Consider the following 13,435-nt stretch of genomic DNA (forward strand, 5'->3'; position numbering starts at 1 on the left):
TCAGAGGCACAGGGGTTAACCGTTTATATATATATATATATAACACAATCTTGATTTTAGAAGAATGTTTAATTCTCCTAAACTTAGCTTATCGAGTAATAAATGCTTCATCCGATACACATTCTTGGCAGTAAAATGCTCCATTTACCTTTTTATGAGGCCCAGGTTGAAGTAGTGAAGGAGTAAAGAACAAGTACTGTAAATTAGGGCCTTGGTGGTTTATGATTTCTGGCCTTTTTCATCCCAATGCCTACTTCACAAATGATAAAATGGGACAAAACATTGGATTCTTTTCTTTCAACTTAGGCTACCTCCGAGTGTAACAAGTTCAGTTTTTTTTTTAAATAAATTTTGACTTAAATATGTTTTAAGTCTATATAAATATGATTCTGATTTATTTTGGTCTTTTATGACATTATTATTTGTCAATTTTAAAATAAAATAACGTTTATTTTTTTTTATCACTGCCTTAACTCGTCCAAACTACGCAAGGTGTTTCAAAAATATTAGTTTATTTTGATTTTAGTTTAGCCTTTTCTAATAAATATTTTATTTAACTTGCTGCGTGCTGCCACTTAGCCGCTGAAAATAAAAACAAAATTTAATATAATAATAATAATTATAAGTTGTATTTTCAAATGGTTATTTCCCTAACTTCTAATAAATATGTCAGTAAAAAGTACTCTAAACACGACTTAGGTTATGAAAAAAATAAGTAATTAATATTAAAAGATGACAAAAAAAAAAAAAGAGTTGGTCTGATAGTGAAATTGAAATAATAAGTATAAAACTCTCAGTTTAATCATAAAAAAAAATCAGTTTAAATTTTGTTGTCTACATTATAATTTTGACCGATAAAAAAAAATTAACAAAATCATAAACAGTATATACATACGAGTAGGACTATTTATAAGTTTATACATTTTATATGCATTTAAATATTCAGTTGACACATGGGAATTTCCCTAATGTAACTTATGACCATACATATACTTCTTTTTCTGTGTTATCCCACTTTAGTAAATGTGATAATCTAAAAAACTGGAAATCATAATAAAGGTATTAAAAATTGTACCCATGAAGAGAAAGAGAGAGAGAGCCCGAATGTTCTAGTTTACGTAAAATAAACGACACAAAATCCACGTGTCCTTCCCTCCGTGTCGTGTCTCTACCATATAAATTGTTCCCTTTATTTTTACAAACAACAAATGACATAGGATCTTGTTCTGCCTCCTTCTCTCCCTCAATCCAATTCTCATCCTATTCGTAAGGTAACCTCATCTTGTAATAATTATCCCTTTGTTCATTCAAATCAATTGCATTTCTAATTCTTCTACTTTTCCCTAGAACATTAATTTTTTATGTCCCTTTTGTTATCCCTTATTAAGCCCCATTTGTCTGATCTCACGTGTAAAAAGGATATCTTGGTTGTGATCGTTCTTCTGAATTCATGTTTTTCCAAACTTGTTACGAGCTATATCTATATGACTATGTTCAATGTTATATATTCTCAATTATTCAACTTTTTGATTGCACGTTTATGTGAATTTTTTTTTTTTTTTTGGATTTTTCTTGTGTTAAGATCAGATAAAGAAGATGCAGAGGGGTAGAGGAGTTGAAGATAACATTTTTGAACCAAGAGGGTTTGGAGATTTTGGTGGCTTTGGATTTCCTAACAGTATGATGCGAAGTCTTTTTGGAGGCAGGGATCCATTTGATGATCCCTTTTTCACTGACCCATTTGGTAGCTTGCTCGGTCCAAGTTCTGCATCGAGAGCTATGCAGAGGACAAACAAAGAAAAAGGAATAGTTATAGAAGAATTAGACTCTGATGATGAGGGGGCTCGTAATTGCCCTGAAACCGGCGACAAGGATTTTGATCAGAAAAAATCTAATTCGACCATGGAACCATCGGTTGAACATCCAGATGATGATGAGGATGGTAATATTCTCATTCTGTTCTTGCTTTATTTTCTTTTTATTATTATTATTATTGTTGTTGTTGTTGTTAAAGGAGGAGGGTTGCGTTCGATTCTTAGGGCATGTTTAGGTAGCCTTTTCTAAAGCACTTTTAAGAGAGAAAAAAATAAAGAAAAAAGTGGAATGAGTTTCTCGGTTAATAAACTAATTCGTAAAAGTTTTCTGGAAAAAAATTTATTTTTAACTTATAAACTAGTTTTATAAAATATTTAACCTATTTTTTTTTTCTTTTAAAGATATTAAAGAAGTTTATTCAAACAGGTTAGACAACAATTTGCTATACTAAACATAGAGTAGATTACTCACGATAGAATTTTCTGAAACTTTAGTCCTTAACATAGTGTGTAAATCATGTAGAGATCTTATTAAGTTGTGTCAAAAGGCTTTTGTTGCTTTACTGATATTTGTACTGCTTTCTGTGATGGCTAGCAGAGAACAGTGATGCAACTTACAAGGATGACCATCACACGACCAAACCCTCGAAGACGCGGAAGATTTCTTTTCAGACGAGCAGAGTAACCTATGGCGGTATAGATGGTGCATATTACACTTCTACCAGAACCAGAAGGATGGGTGGTGATGGGGTATGGTGCTACTACTTCCTCTTACTGTCAGTTGTGAGAATTAAAGGGTTTGTTTGGGAAAACTTTTCCAAGAACATTTCTAAAAAAGAAAAATATGAAAGAAAAATGAAATAAGTTTATTCAAAATCTTATGCATAAATTAATTTGTAGAAATTCTCTCAAAATCTTATTTTTAATTCAAGAATAAGTTAGTTATAGTTTTTGGGGATGCTTATTTCAATTTTCCTTTCTTATTTTTCTCTCCTATAAGGACTTCCAGAGAAGTTTATTCAAACAGGTCCAAAGTTATTCTTCTTCTTGTTAGTTAGTAGCAATAGTATTTGCTCTAATGCTATCTTTGTGAATCAGGTGGTAATGGAGGAAAAGAAAGAAGCTGACACAACAACAGGCCAGGCAACACATAGGATCACCAGAGGAATCCATGACAAGGTGTGTATATCTGATTAATGCACCTCTATTGTAAATTGTAACTAATGACGCTGTTAATTAAGGCAGATAAAAGAGAGTCGTTAAACATATTATGCGTGTATTAAATTTTATGGAGACTCATAATTGTTATGATACTGCCTTTTTCTTCAATCAAGAATAAAACAAAACCTCCTATCAGAAAAGAGAATGTTATTATGGTCAGGGTTTTGTCCTGTTGTTTGACTTCTATGTTAATTTGAAAGGAGAAGTATAATTTATTTTAACATAGAAATTAAGCCTTTTTTATTTTATTTTTTATCATGCATGTAGGGTCATTCAGTTTTGAGGAAGCTTGACTCAGATGGTCAGGTTGATACCAAGCAGACACTGTACAATCTTAATGAAGGTTTGTTTATACTTATTTGATTATTAGTTTGTCAATATCAAGAGAGGTAGTTTTTATTGTCCTTTAAATATTGGTGTATTTTTTTTAATATATATTTCAGATGAGCTTGCTGGATTTGAAGCAGCATGGAAAGGAAATAATATGGCACAATTGCCCGGATTTGATGTGCATAGGAACGGGGGTAAGCTTTCATTTTCCTCTTTAAGCCAATAAGTTTCCTGCTTGTTCAAAATAGTTCAACTTCACAAACTTTCTGACAAATAGCTTGTTTGCCAACATGAGAAAATCACGTGTTTTGCACTGGTAATTGCTTAAATGTGGTTATCATTGATACAATCTGTGGCTGAAATCATGATTCAAAATCATCTGAACAATTGAACCTAATTTACATTGCAATTTGTCATTGTCATTCAATTTAGAGGGGTATTTGAGCTTGTACTACTATATAGATGCTACAGTATGCTTTTCTGTACAAGGGAAATTAGTATAAGTCATTATAAATTGAGTGAATTTTTATTGCCATATTCCTATTCACATATGATGTTCAATATCAATTTCCAAAACTCAATAGTTGTGTTTATGCTACGGTTGCCCTCATGACAAATTTGTAAAGCTTGCACAAGGACTATGAATATGGTTTGATCAATTACATGGCTTCACATCCCTCCTCATTACAAGTTCCATGTTTTATGTTTTCATCTAATTTTAATTTTTCCGCCACATTTGATTATGCTACAAAACTTGCATGACTAAACATATGGTCTATAAATGGGGCATGCTTCTATGAGTTGTCTACTAATTGATTACACATAACACCTGTCCGTTTCTATGGTAGTTTAATTTGTATGTCAATGTTCCAACACATGTAAAATCCTAATTTCATCACAGCTGATTGCTAACATGAATTGTTTAATTAAATTTGGTCTGAATTTAGAGCATGACAATGTTGTAGGTTCTAGCGGTGGCAAGCAGAACAGAAACCAGGTTTGGTCACTTCCATATTTGGAGCCAGCTGGAAGGGCGAGAGGATTTCCATCAAATTATGAGGCAGGAACCGCTTCTGGGGGGAGAACAAAGAAGGTTGTTAGAGTCAATATTGATTGAACATTAGGATTTGGTAGTTGATTGCTTCCCATTCTTCTGTAATTGCAGATTGAGGTGTGCTTTTGTGTCTTGGTTAGGTTCATGCTGCACTTATTAAGAACATTTTGATTTGTTTGGTGATAAAATTGTCATGAACAATAATGATTGTAAATATTTTAAATCTTGAGAATACATGTCGTTGTCGCACATACTTCATACAGTATTAGTTAGCAGCTTTTTTTTTTTGTGTCACCCTATAAAGTTTGCTATGTAAAATGTGTCAATACCATCATGTGTAAACATGAAAGTTGTCGTTTCGAAAATTTAAGGCATCAAGAATGTTGTGACATTTAACATGCTTAATTAACCGGACCTTGCAGCTTCCGGAATCTGTTTTTGGGCAATGTAACAATGATGGATCTTGATCATAGTTTTAAAAATCGGACCGTTCGTCAAACCGGTTAAGGTATTGGGTCAGTGGGTCAAAGGTTGAATCGGTGGTTCAACTTCACTAGTTGAACTGCATAACTCGGTTTTTATTTATTTTTATTAAAAAAATATTCATATTAAATATATTTTATACTTATAAATTTTAATAAATTTATATCTTATTTTAAATTTTAATTTTTCTATCTTATTTAAAATTATTTTTATTTTTATTTTATAAAAAATATATAAAAAAATTACATGTTAAACTGTATATTAATACAAATTAAAAATATAAATAATATATATATATAATATGTTTGCAATTGATATCACAAAATAATATATGTAATATCTACATATATATTATATTATTAAATATATAATAAAATTAATAATATATTATAAAAATATTTAAGTTGTATATTATATAAACAAATATATTAAAACAAGTAGTCATTGTTATATTTAATAAGAATCTTTGTTCTTTCATTAAAAGATTTAATTTCATTATTATTTTTGTGGTTTATGGTCCCTTAAAAAAATTTAAAAAAAAAAAGTGGTTGAACTGGTTTGACCCACTGGTTCACCGGTTAAATCAGAAAATTGACTAGTTCAATCCGGTTTGAAACGGGTCGACTGCATAACTGATCCAACTTAAGGTTCGGACTGACCGGGAACCGGTGGTCCGGTTTTTTAAACACTGCTTGATGAATCCGGATTTGGTAATAAATTATGTTGAAATGAAAATATTTATTTTTTGTGTTTATGATTTTTTATGGAGATTAGTCATTTTTTATAAGAATTTTGCGTGTTTACTATTATTGTTTTTTTTGTGATAAGTAATAATGTATACACAGTTAATGTTGTGTTTTTACTATTATTGTTTTTTTTGTGATAAGTAATAATGTATACACAGTTAATGTTGTGTTTTTATGATTTTTAATAGAGATTAGTTATTGATTTTTTTTTTTTTTTTGAAGAATTTTTTATGTTTAGTATTATTGTTTTTTTTTTCTCTTTGTGATAAGTAATGTATATAGGCTTGACACAGTTAATGTTGGTTGACTATATTTATTGGATGTTCTTGACGAGTTAGACTAGTTGGCAGGAACGATTGCTTTGGAAGTTAGGATAAAAACTACTACTTCAGCACGAGATGGTATTGTAGTGGTTTTTTTATTTTGTGTTTATTCTAGTGAATGAACTGAAGATGGTGTTGTAGTGGTCAAACAATCTAATTGATCTGATGAAATATAATTGGATGTTGGGTTGGATTAGATTAGGTTGAATCAGTGGTATTTTCCTACTCTAATTAGAATTATAAATTAATAAATAATGTATAAATTATAAATCTTAAAATTAAAATGTATAATTAGTTGGTCATAATACGTTTTCAAACAACACTAACAACTACAAATCATGAAAAATTATTAGTATTTTACTAACTAAATTAATTTTAGGTCAGGTTAAATTAAGTGGAAAAATTAATGTGTTATCTAATTCAATTATTATTGGATCAACTAGAATATATCTAATTTATGTTAATAATTTACTAAACTCACTTAAGTTGGGTCGTGTTTTATTTGTTATTAATTTACTAAACTCACTTGAGTGATTATTATGTTTATATTACATTCATGTAATATATGCATATTCAACACGCAAACTTTATTAACTTGACATGAAAATTTCTTGTTTATAGATCTTTTATATATAAAGTGAAAAAATTCTCTAATTAACCTCATTTTTTCTCCTCAATTATAATATATTCTCCTTTCAACTTGTGAAAGTTATTAATTATTTTGTATCTGACCACAATTATAGAGAAATGCAAGCCTATTTGTTGCAAAATTTAATCGTTAGGTCATCACTATCAAATATATTTAAAACGGGAAAAGAAATAATATCTCACATATGTGCCTCAATATTATAATTAGTAGTATAATATGCATGCAAATAGTATCTCACATATGTGCCTCCATCCATTCTCCGTGTCCTTTGAACTTGTTTGTTTCATTATGATTTTGTTACTTTTGTATGCATATTTGTTCAATAGTAGTATAATTAGTCATACTTCAACAATAAAATAATGTTCCTGATCTTACTATAATAATATTATCAAATGCAATATTATCACAAGTATGGTATTCAATGGAAAGTAATGGTTAGTGCTTAGTGCTCAACTATAATGCAATAGTATTGTCTTCTACTCTCATTTTTAATTTTGTTTTATTCAAAAATATATTTATACCATTAAATAAATTCGCATGGGTAACTCAAGTACTAAGACAAAAGGATGCAATGTCCGTGCCATACTGAAAATTAAAAGCATCACCAAAGCATGTGTGATATATGCACCTCAAAGTCAAACAACTAATGACAGGGAATGGAATGATTCTTTTTCTATCTAACGATTAAGTACATTGTCTTCTATTAAAAAAAAAAAAAAAAAAGAAATATCTTGAATGTGTGAGCACTTGGATAAGTAGCATGCTAGATCCAATCTTGGATTTTATCATGACACCTAAATCTAACAAATGGTTTTAATGTTTTTATTAAATTAAAAATACATGGGTAGCTAGTACGTGATGTGATGTGAAGACAATGAAGCATGAACAACGCTAATAAAAGACAAATTGAATCATGTTACCAATATCCATGTTACCAATAAAACTCCAAAAGAAATGTTAAATTGATTCGTTCTTTAATTAATTTCATACGAATAGGCTGCAAGAATTAATCAAGTAACGCATGTCGGCAGACAAAGTAGTATTCCTTGCATTTATACGTGATCAGGTTCAAATTAAGAAGACATGAACACAAGCATTTTAGGTTGATAAACTTTGTTAAATTTATTTTTTTTCCTTTAATAAAGATGTATAATTTCTTCTCACTAAATCCGACTTTATAAATATAATACTTAAATTAGGAATTCAACTATAATTGTTTGTTAATTTATTTGTCCTATATTATTGATCATTTTGGTTATTTTATTTTTTTAAATTTAATACACATACACAATAATACTATTCATTTGCTAGCAATGAAGATTCGTTTCCTTCATTTTCTATCTTATTTGTTCTCTTTTTATTTTCTTTCTTTGAGATATATTTGGCTAAACTTTTGCATAAGTATTTTTTAGGAGAAAAAATAAAAATAAAAACAAAAAATTAATTTATACGTAAGTTAACTTGTAAATTTTTGTTTCATATAGTTAATTTTTTCAAAAGAAATTTGTTAATTTTTACTTATAAAATAATTTTTTTAATCTTTTCTTCTAAAAGTATATTTAGGTTTTTTATTGGATTTTCAGAGAAGTTTATCTTAAAAAAAAACCTATATTAATTACTTTTTCTTTCTACCTTATTATTATTATTATTATTTATGTCACATATGTCATTTTCATTTCTACCTAAAAAGGGGAAACGTTTATCTTTTAACAAGGCAAAATAAAGTCTTCATGCTACGTAAGGGTATTAGAGATAGTCAATAGAGGCACCGCACAATTAATACATTGATTAGAAATTTAAATGCGACAAATTTTTATTATTTTTTTTATCGGTAATAGTAACTACGATGACAGCAAAATTTGAATATAGATCGATATCAGTGTAAATATAAAACCAAAACCTTTATCAATGAAAATAAAAAGGTTAAGATACCATTTTATTTTCTATAATTTTATTTTTTAATCTTTATAATTTAAAATACTTTTTAGTCTTTTGTTTTTATCTTTTAAAACTTTCTTTATAATTTAGGATAAATCTTTTCGATTTCTATACATGTAATTTTTTTTTATTTTTTTAATTGTTTATCGTCAGTTTTTTTCTCATGTTATTGTCTTTTTTGTTAATGTTACAAAAAAGATAAGTATATGAATTAAAAAATCTATTTTAAATTATAAAAATTAAAAAATAATTTTAAACTATTGAGATTGAAGGAGAAAATAAGTGACTTAAAAGTATAAAGATTAAAAGTTTATTTTAAATAATAAAATATAAAAGATAAAATAAGAAAACTTTAAGAAAAGAAAATATTTTATTCATTAAAATAAGTAGACAAGATGCATGTGTTTTACTTCCACTTTTCAGCATTGAAGATGTCCAGGTGTTTTATATGTTCAAATAAAATAATATTCTTAGATTCGAGGACAGAATTTGAGAATATATAGTTTAAGTTATACATACATTTGCAGCTCTTGGACGGTGATAAAATATAATCCTTTTCTAAATTCTTGAGTTTCTGGGGACACAAATTCCCTGACATAGGAGACTGCATCACCATTGCAAGTATAATTGAGATTTCCAGGTAATTTTAATACTTAATACATATGCTACCTACTAATGTCAGTGGTCATGCTCGAATTTGTTGGGAGATTTATATATATCATTAAGCTCAATTCTAAAAATCCAATTTCAAATTGTTGATGACAAAAAAAAAAAAAAATTGCTCAACGGATAACCTTTGATTTATATATTATAAAAAAATGGGGTTTAGTCCCTCACTTTCATTCCCAGAATAGACATATTAATAATTCTTGAATAAACTTTTTTCATTAATGTAAATACTCATGTTAATCGCACTAAATTCAAGAAGCTTTGTGAGTGACTCACCAAAGGAAGTTAGGATAACATATAAATTCTGCTACAATCATATATTTGTAAAAAATCTATAAAGGAACCGAAGTTAGTATTAATTATTCGAACTAATAATTTATTGTTGTCTTTAATTTAATTTAATTAAACCATAAGAAAATGATAAATTATTTGAATAGCAGATAGATTAGATTGTACACTAGAAAAATATACCATTTAATAACTCTTTAGTATTGAATTATCCTTCATTAGTATACACATAGTTCTTTTGTATAACAAAAAATAAATTATTAATATATAGATATTGTGATTTATACGATCAATATTTTATACTCACAGGTAACAAAAAAGAAGTAATTATACTATTTTTTTAATATACAATATTATTATACATATTATTTTTAGGTGAACCTAGCAGGTAGAGATTAAAAATTAAAATTAATTTGGATTGAACTGATGTAAATATTGTTTTGACCGATTTTACTAATTTTCTAGTGATTCATTACAAAACAATTTTTTAAACTAATTAAACTAGTTAAAGGCTAGTTTCCGATGTAACCGGATGATCGCTCAATTCAATTTTAGTAACCATGATAGAAATTAATCTATTGATATCAGTGGAGTTGAGTTACTTTATATTTTTATATTTTACTTAATATAATTATTTAAAATTATCAATATTTAGTAGATTAATTAATATTGTATTTAATGTTTAAATATAAATTTTTTGAATTTGAGTCTTATCTTTGTAAGAATTATTAATTTTTAATATTTAAAAATTTAAAAATAAGATGTTCTAAAAACTCTGACATCTCCTAACATATTACATCATCTTACCACGTGGTGATCATGGTTTCTGCAACAGACCCTTTTGAAATATATAGCTAGCTAGTTTGGATCACTCAATTGATTCAATGCATCGTTGCAAATCTAAAGGAAAAAGTTAAAATAAGATCTCCAATACCACACCTTCATCCATACACGGTGGTTATCATAGGCCAAAAATCCCTCCCATAAAGCCAAATTGTATATTGTATAATATTAGAGAAGATATAAAATTTGGGTAGAACTCATTAAATGAAAAAAGACACGTGTCATTTTACGAAGACTATGTGAACGTTACCCAATGATAAATGTATATAGAAAAGGATGTGTCATATGATGCCTTGATACCATTCCTCTCCTTGAAATGAGAACCTAAATGTGCCAAATTTAAGTTTATTTATTTTCTAACGAGACTTTGAACACAAATGGTGCCTGTTTGGACGGCAGAATTCTGAGAATCTACTAAAACAGCCTCCCTCAGTTGCTTTCAAACTCAAAAAGTCTAAAATATTTAATGGCAAGGACAGAGATAACCTATGGTTTTCTCACCACATTTATTATATATATATATATATATATATATATATATATATAGCGTTGGTAGCTCCTCAACAGCAACGTGCAACAACGTTTTTCACATATATATCAAAGATAGCTTAAAATTACACCCAAAGAAATCGGAAACTTGAGAGAAACAACCACATCATCAGCTAGCATGTCTAATTGGTCTGCTGAAAATGCCAAGAGAGCTTATCTCCAATCACTCAAAATGGTAAGCAACAAATCCCATATTTGCAAATTCCACCATCCAATTAAGACGAGTTAGTCTTATGTTACTCATCATTCGTTTGTTTCTTTTTTTCCATAATAAGATAAGTTTCATACTTGATATTGATATCATGTTTGTTTTGTTTCATTTTGCAGGCCAAAAGAGGTAAAGAACCTGATGTAGCTGAGTTCATATCTGCTCTAGCAGCTGGCAATAATGCACAACTCATGGTGGTGGCCGGAGCCAGCATGGCCGGCTCAGATGAGCCGGTCACACTTGCTCTGGCCGCAGCCGCTCACCAAACCGGTGGCCGTGTGGTGTGCATTTCTTGTGGCCAAGTTGAGTCACATGCATCAAGAAAATCCCTAGGACTTTATGGAGATTGTGTGGAGTTTGTTGTGGGAGATGTGAAAAGCCTTCTGCAAGGAGATTACAAAGGAGCTGATTTTGTGCTTGTGGATTGTGACATCACTAATACAAGGGATGTTTTTCAAGCTGCATTTAAAGGGGCCAACAAAGATGGGGCACTTGTGGTTGGATATAATGTCAAGCATAGGGCATCAAGGTGGAGACAACTAAGAGCATCGTTTTTACCTATTGGAGAAGGGTTGTTGGTGGCCAAAATAGATCCCAATGTGAAGGGTGATGATAGGGTTGTCAAAAGGAAGAGTCGTTGGATTGTTCAAGTAGATAATTGCACCGGAGAGGAACATATTTTTAGGGTCACCACTCCTCATAGGAAAGTGCAAATCGAAGTTTAAGGCTATAAGTTGATGGGTTTGTTTCGACTTTTAAATAATGAGATGATTCAAGTACACATAGGTTTTCATATGGTCTGAAGGATACTTCTAAGGAATGTAAAATAAAACAGGTGCTATTTTCTGTTAATTGTCTTTCTGTTTGTTTCGGTGTATATTTGTATAAAACATTTGCCTGTTAATTTTTATCACAGGCAAACTTGAATGTAAAATTGGAAAACAAAAATTTGGTTTAACATTGTCTTCAGTTATCAATTGTTGTGATTATCTTTCATGAGCATGGAAATTAGTCCTACACAACACAATCAAAGATTTTTAACTTGTTTCCATTTATTCATTTGTCATGAAACTTTGGTGTACAAGATTAAATTTTAAGAGACTTAGTTTTATACTGCTATATATATTATCCAAAGTTTCCTCAGAATCTGCTTATAATTTTATTTGTGTTCTTTCTAGCTATTATTATGTGCTTAGTATTTTCAATGTTGTGTCTCCAAATAAAAAACGCTAATTAATTAGATATGTATGTTCTGATTACAGAACAAAAGTTGCAATTAAGTGCCAAAAGCCGATGGTAAATCCCGAAAGTCCACACACACACACTAGTACAAAAGAGGTGTACTACGTCTGGTATTTTGAGTTTTTTACGTTAGAAAACATACCGACGTGAAAGCGGGAGACGTAAATTTTACATCAGACCTGCAAAACCGACGTAAATTTACGTCAGACATTATGAAATCCGACGTAAAAAATAGTAAAAAAAAACAAAAAAAAACAAAAGAATGCAAGCAGAACGGTCCGTTCTGATTGCAGAAACAAGCCATTCTGCTTGCAGAACTATCCAAAAGAAAACGTCCACTACCTATACAAATAAAACAACCAAAAAATCAAATAAAACAGATAGCCAGAGTAGAAATGCGAAATAGAAAAGTGCTAACGAAACCTTGATTCATACCTGAGGAGCAGCAATAATGTGAGAATGAGTAACAAAAAGTTCATCCCTCTGCAAAAGTCAAAAAAACGATTCAGTAACGAAGGAGAGGGAGAGAATTTACAGAGAAAAAAATGAAAAGTGATGATTTGACAGAGGGATGAACTGGCAGGGTCCGACGTAAAATGTCAAATCTACGTCGGACACAACGTACCTCCGACGTAGATTTGACTTTTTACGTCAGACCCTACCAGGTCCGACGTAAAAAAGTTCGTAAAAATTACAAAAATGCCACCGCATTTTTTTACGTCAGATTTTCGTATTTCCGACGTAAAAGGGGTGACGTAATATGTTGATTTTTCACTAGTGACACCAAAAAAAAAAACAGCATGTCCACACTTTTGGTTGCCGCTAGCCAGTACTAGTGCCGATTATATTTGAAGCAAACATTTAAAAAAAATGGTGGACGTTTTCTGTAATGTACACTAATGTTGTTGATCCATCAGCAGCAACACATCACCTTTCTCAGTCAGAAGAACTGCAGAACTCTCGCGTTGGTGATGCGGCCTATTAGATCTACGCGGTTCTTGTGCTATTTGAATTGGTGTTTGACTAACAACACCTTGTGATGCTGGCTCATATATATTCCATTATAGGTGGATCAACA

The 13,435-nt window shown here is 29.9% G+C and overlaps 2 protein-coding genes across 3 annotated transcripts; both read left to right on the forward strand.

Moving 5' to 3' along the window:
• Window positions 1–1,116: 1,116 nt before the first annotated feature.
• Window positions 1,117–4,668, forward strand: LOC109803065 (myeloid leukemia factor). Of its 2 annotated transcripts, none has more exons than XM_020364530.3 (7): window positions 1,117–1,271; window positions 1,588–1,942; window positions 2,413–2,564; window positions 2,913–2,993; window positions 3,303–3,378; window positions 3,479–3,559; window positions 4,331–4,668. In XM_020364530.3, exons 2-7 carry the CDS (start codon window positions 1,597–1,599, stop codon window positions 4,480–4,482), a joined length of 888 nt encoding a protein of 295 aa, XP_020220119.1. In that variant the 5' UTR covers window positions 1,117–1,271; window positions 1,588–1,596; the 3' UTR covers window positions 4,483–4,668. The 2 variants fall into 2 exon arrangements, with proteins under 2 accessions (XP_020220119.1, XP_082926410.1); XM_083070284.1 differs by having other exon boundaries at window positions 1,133–1,271; window positions 1,583–1,942.
• Window positions 4,669–10,916: 6,248 nt separating this feature from the next.
• LOC109801796 (uncharacterized) lies at window positions 10,917–12,073 on the forward strand. The gene is made up of 2 exons (XM_020362919.3): window positions 10,917–11,082; window positions 11,235–12,073. Exons 1-2 carry the CDS (start codon window positions 11,026–11,028, stop codon window positions 11,838–11,840), a joined length of 663 nt encoding a protein of 220 aa, XP_020218508.1. The 5' UTR covers window positions 10,917–11,025; the 3' UTR covers window positions 11,841–12,073.
• Window positions 12,074–13,435: the final 1,362 nt, after the last annotated feature.

The sequence above is a fragment of the Cajanus cajan genome, chromosome 3 (assembly GCF_000230855.2).
Source record: "Cajanus cajan strain Asha chromosome 3, NIPB_CcT2T_4, whole genome shotgun sequence".
NCBI lineage: Eukaryota > Viridiplantae > Streptophyta > Magnoliopsida > Fabales > Fabaceae > Cajanus > Cajanus cajan.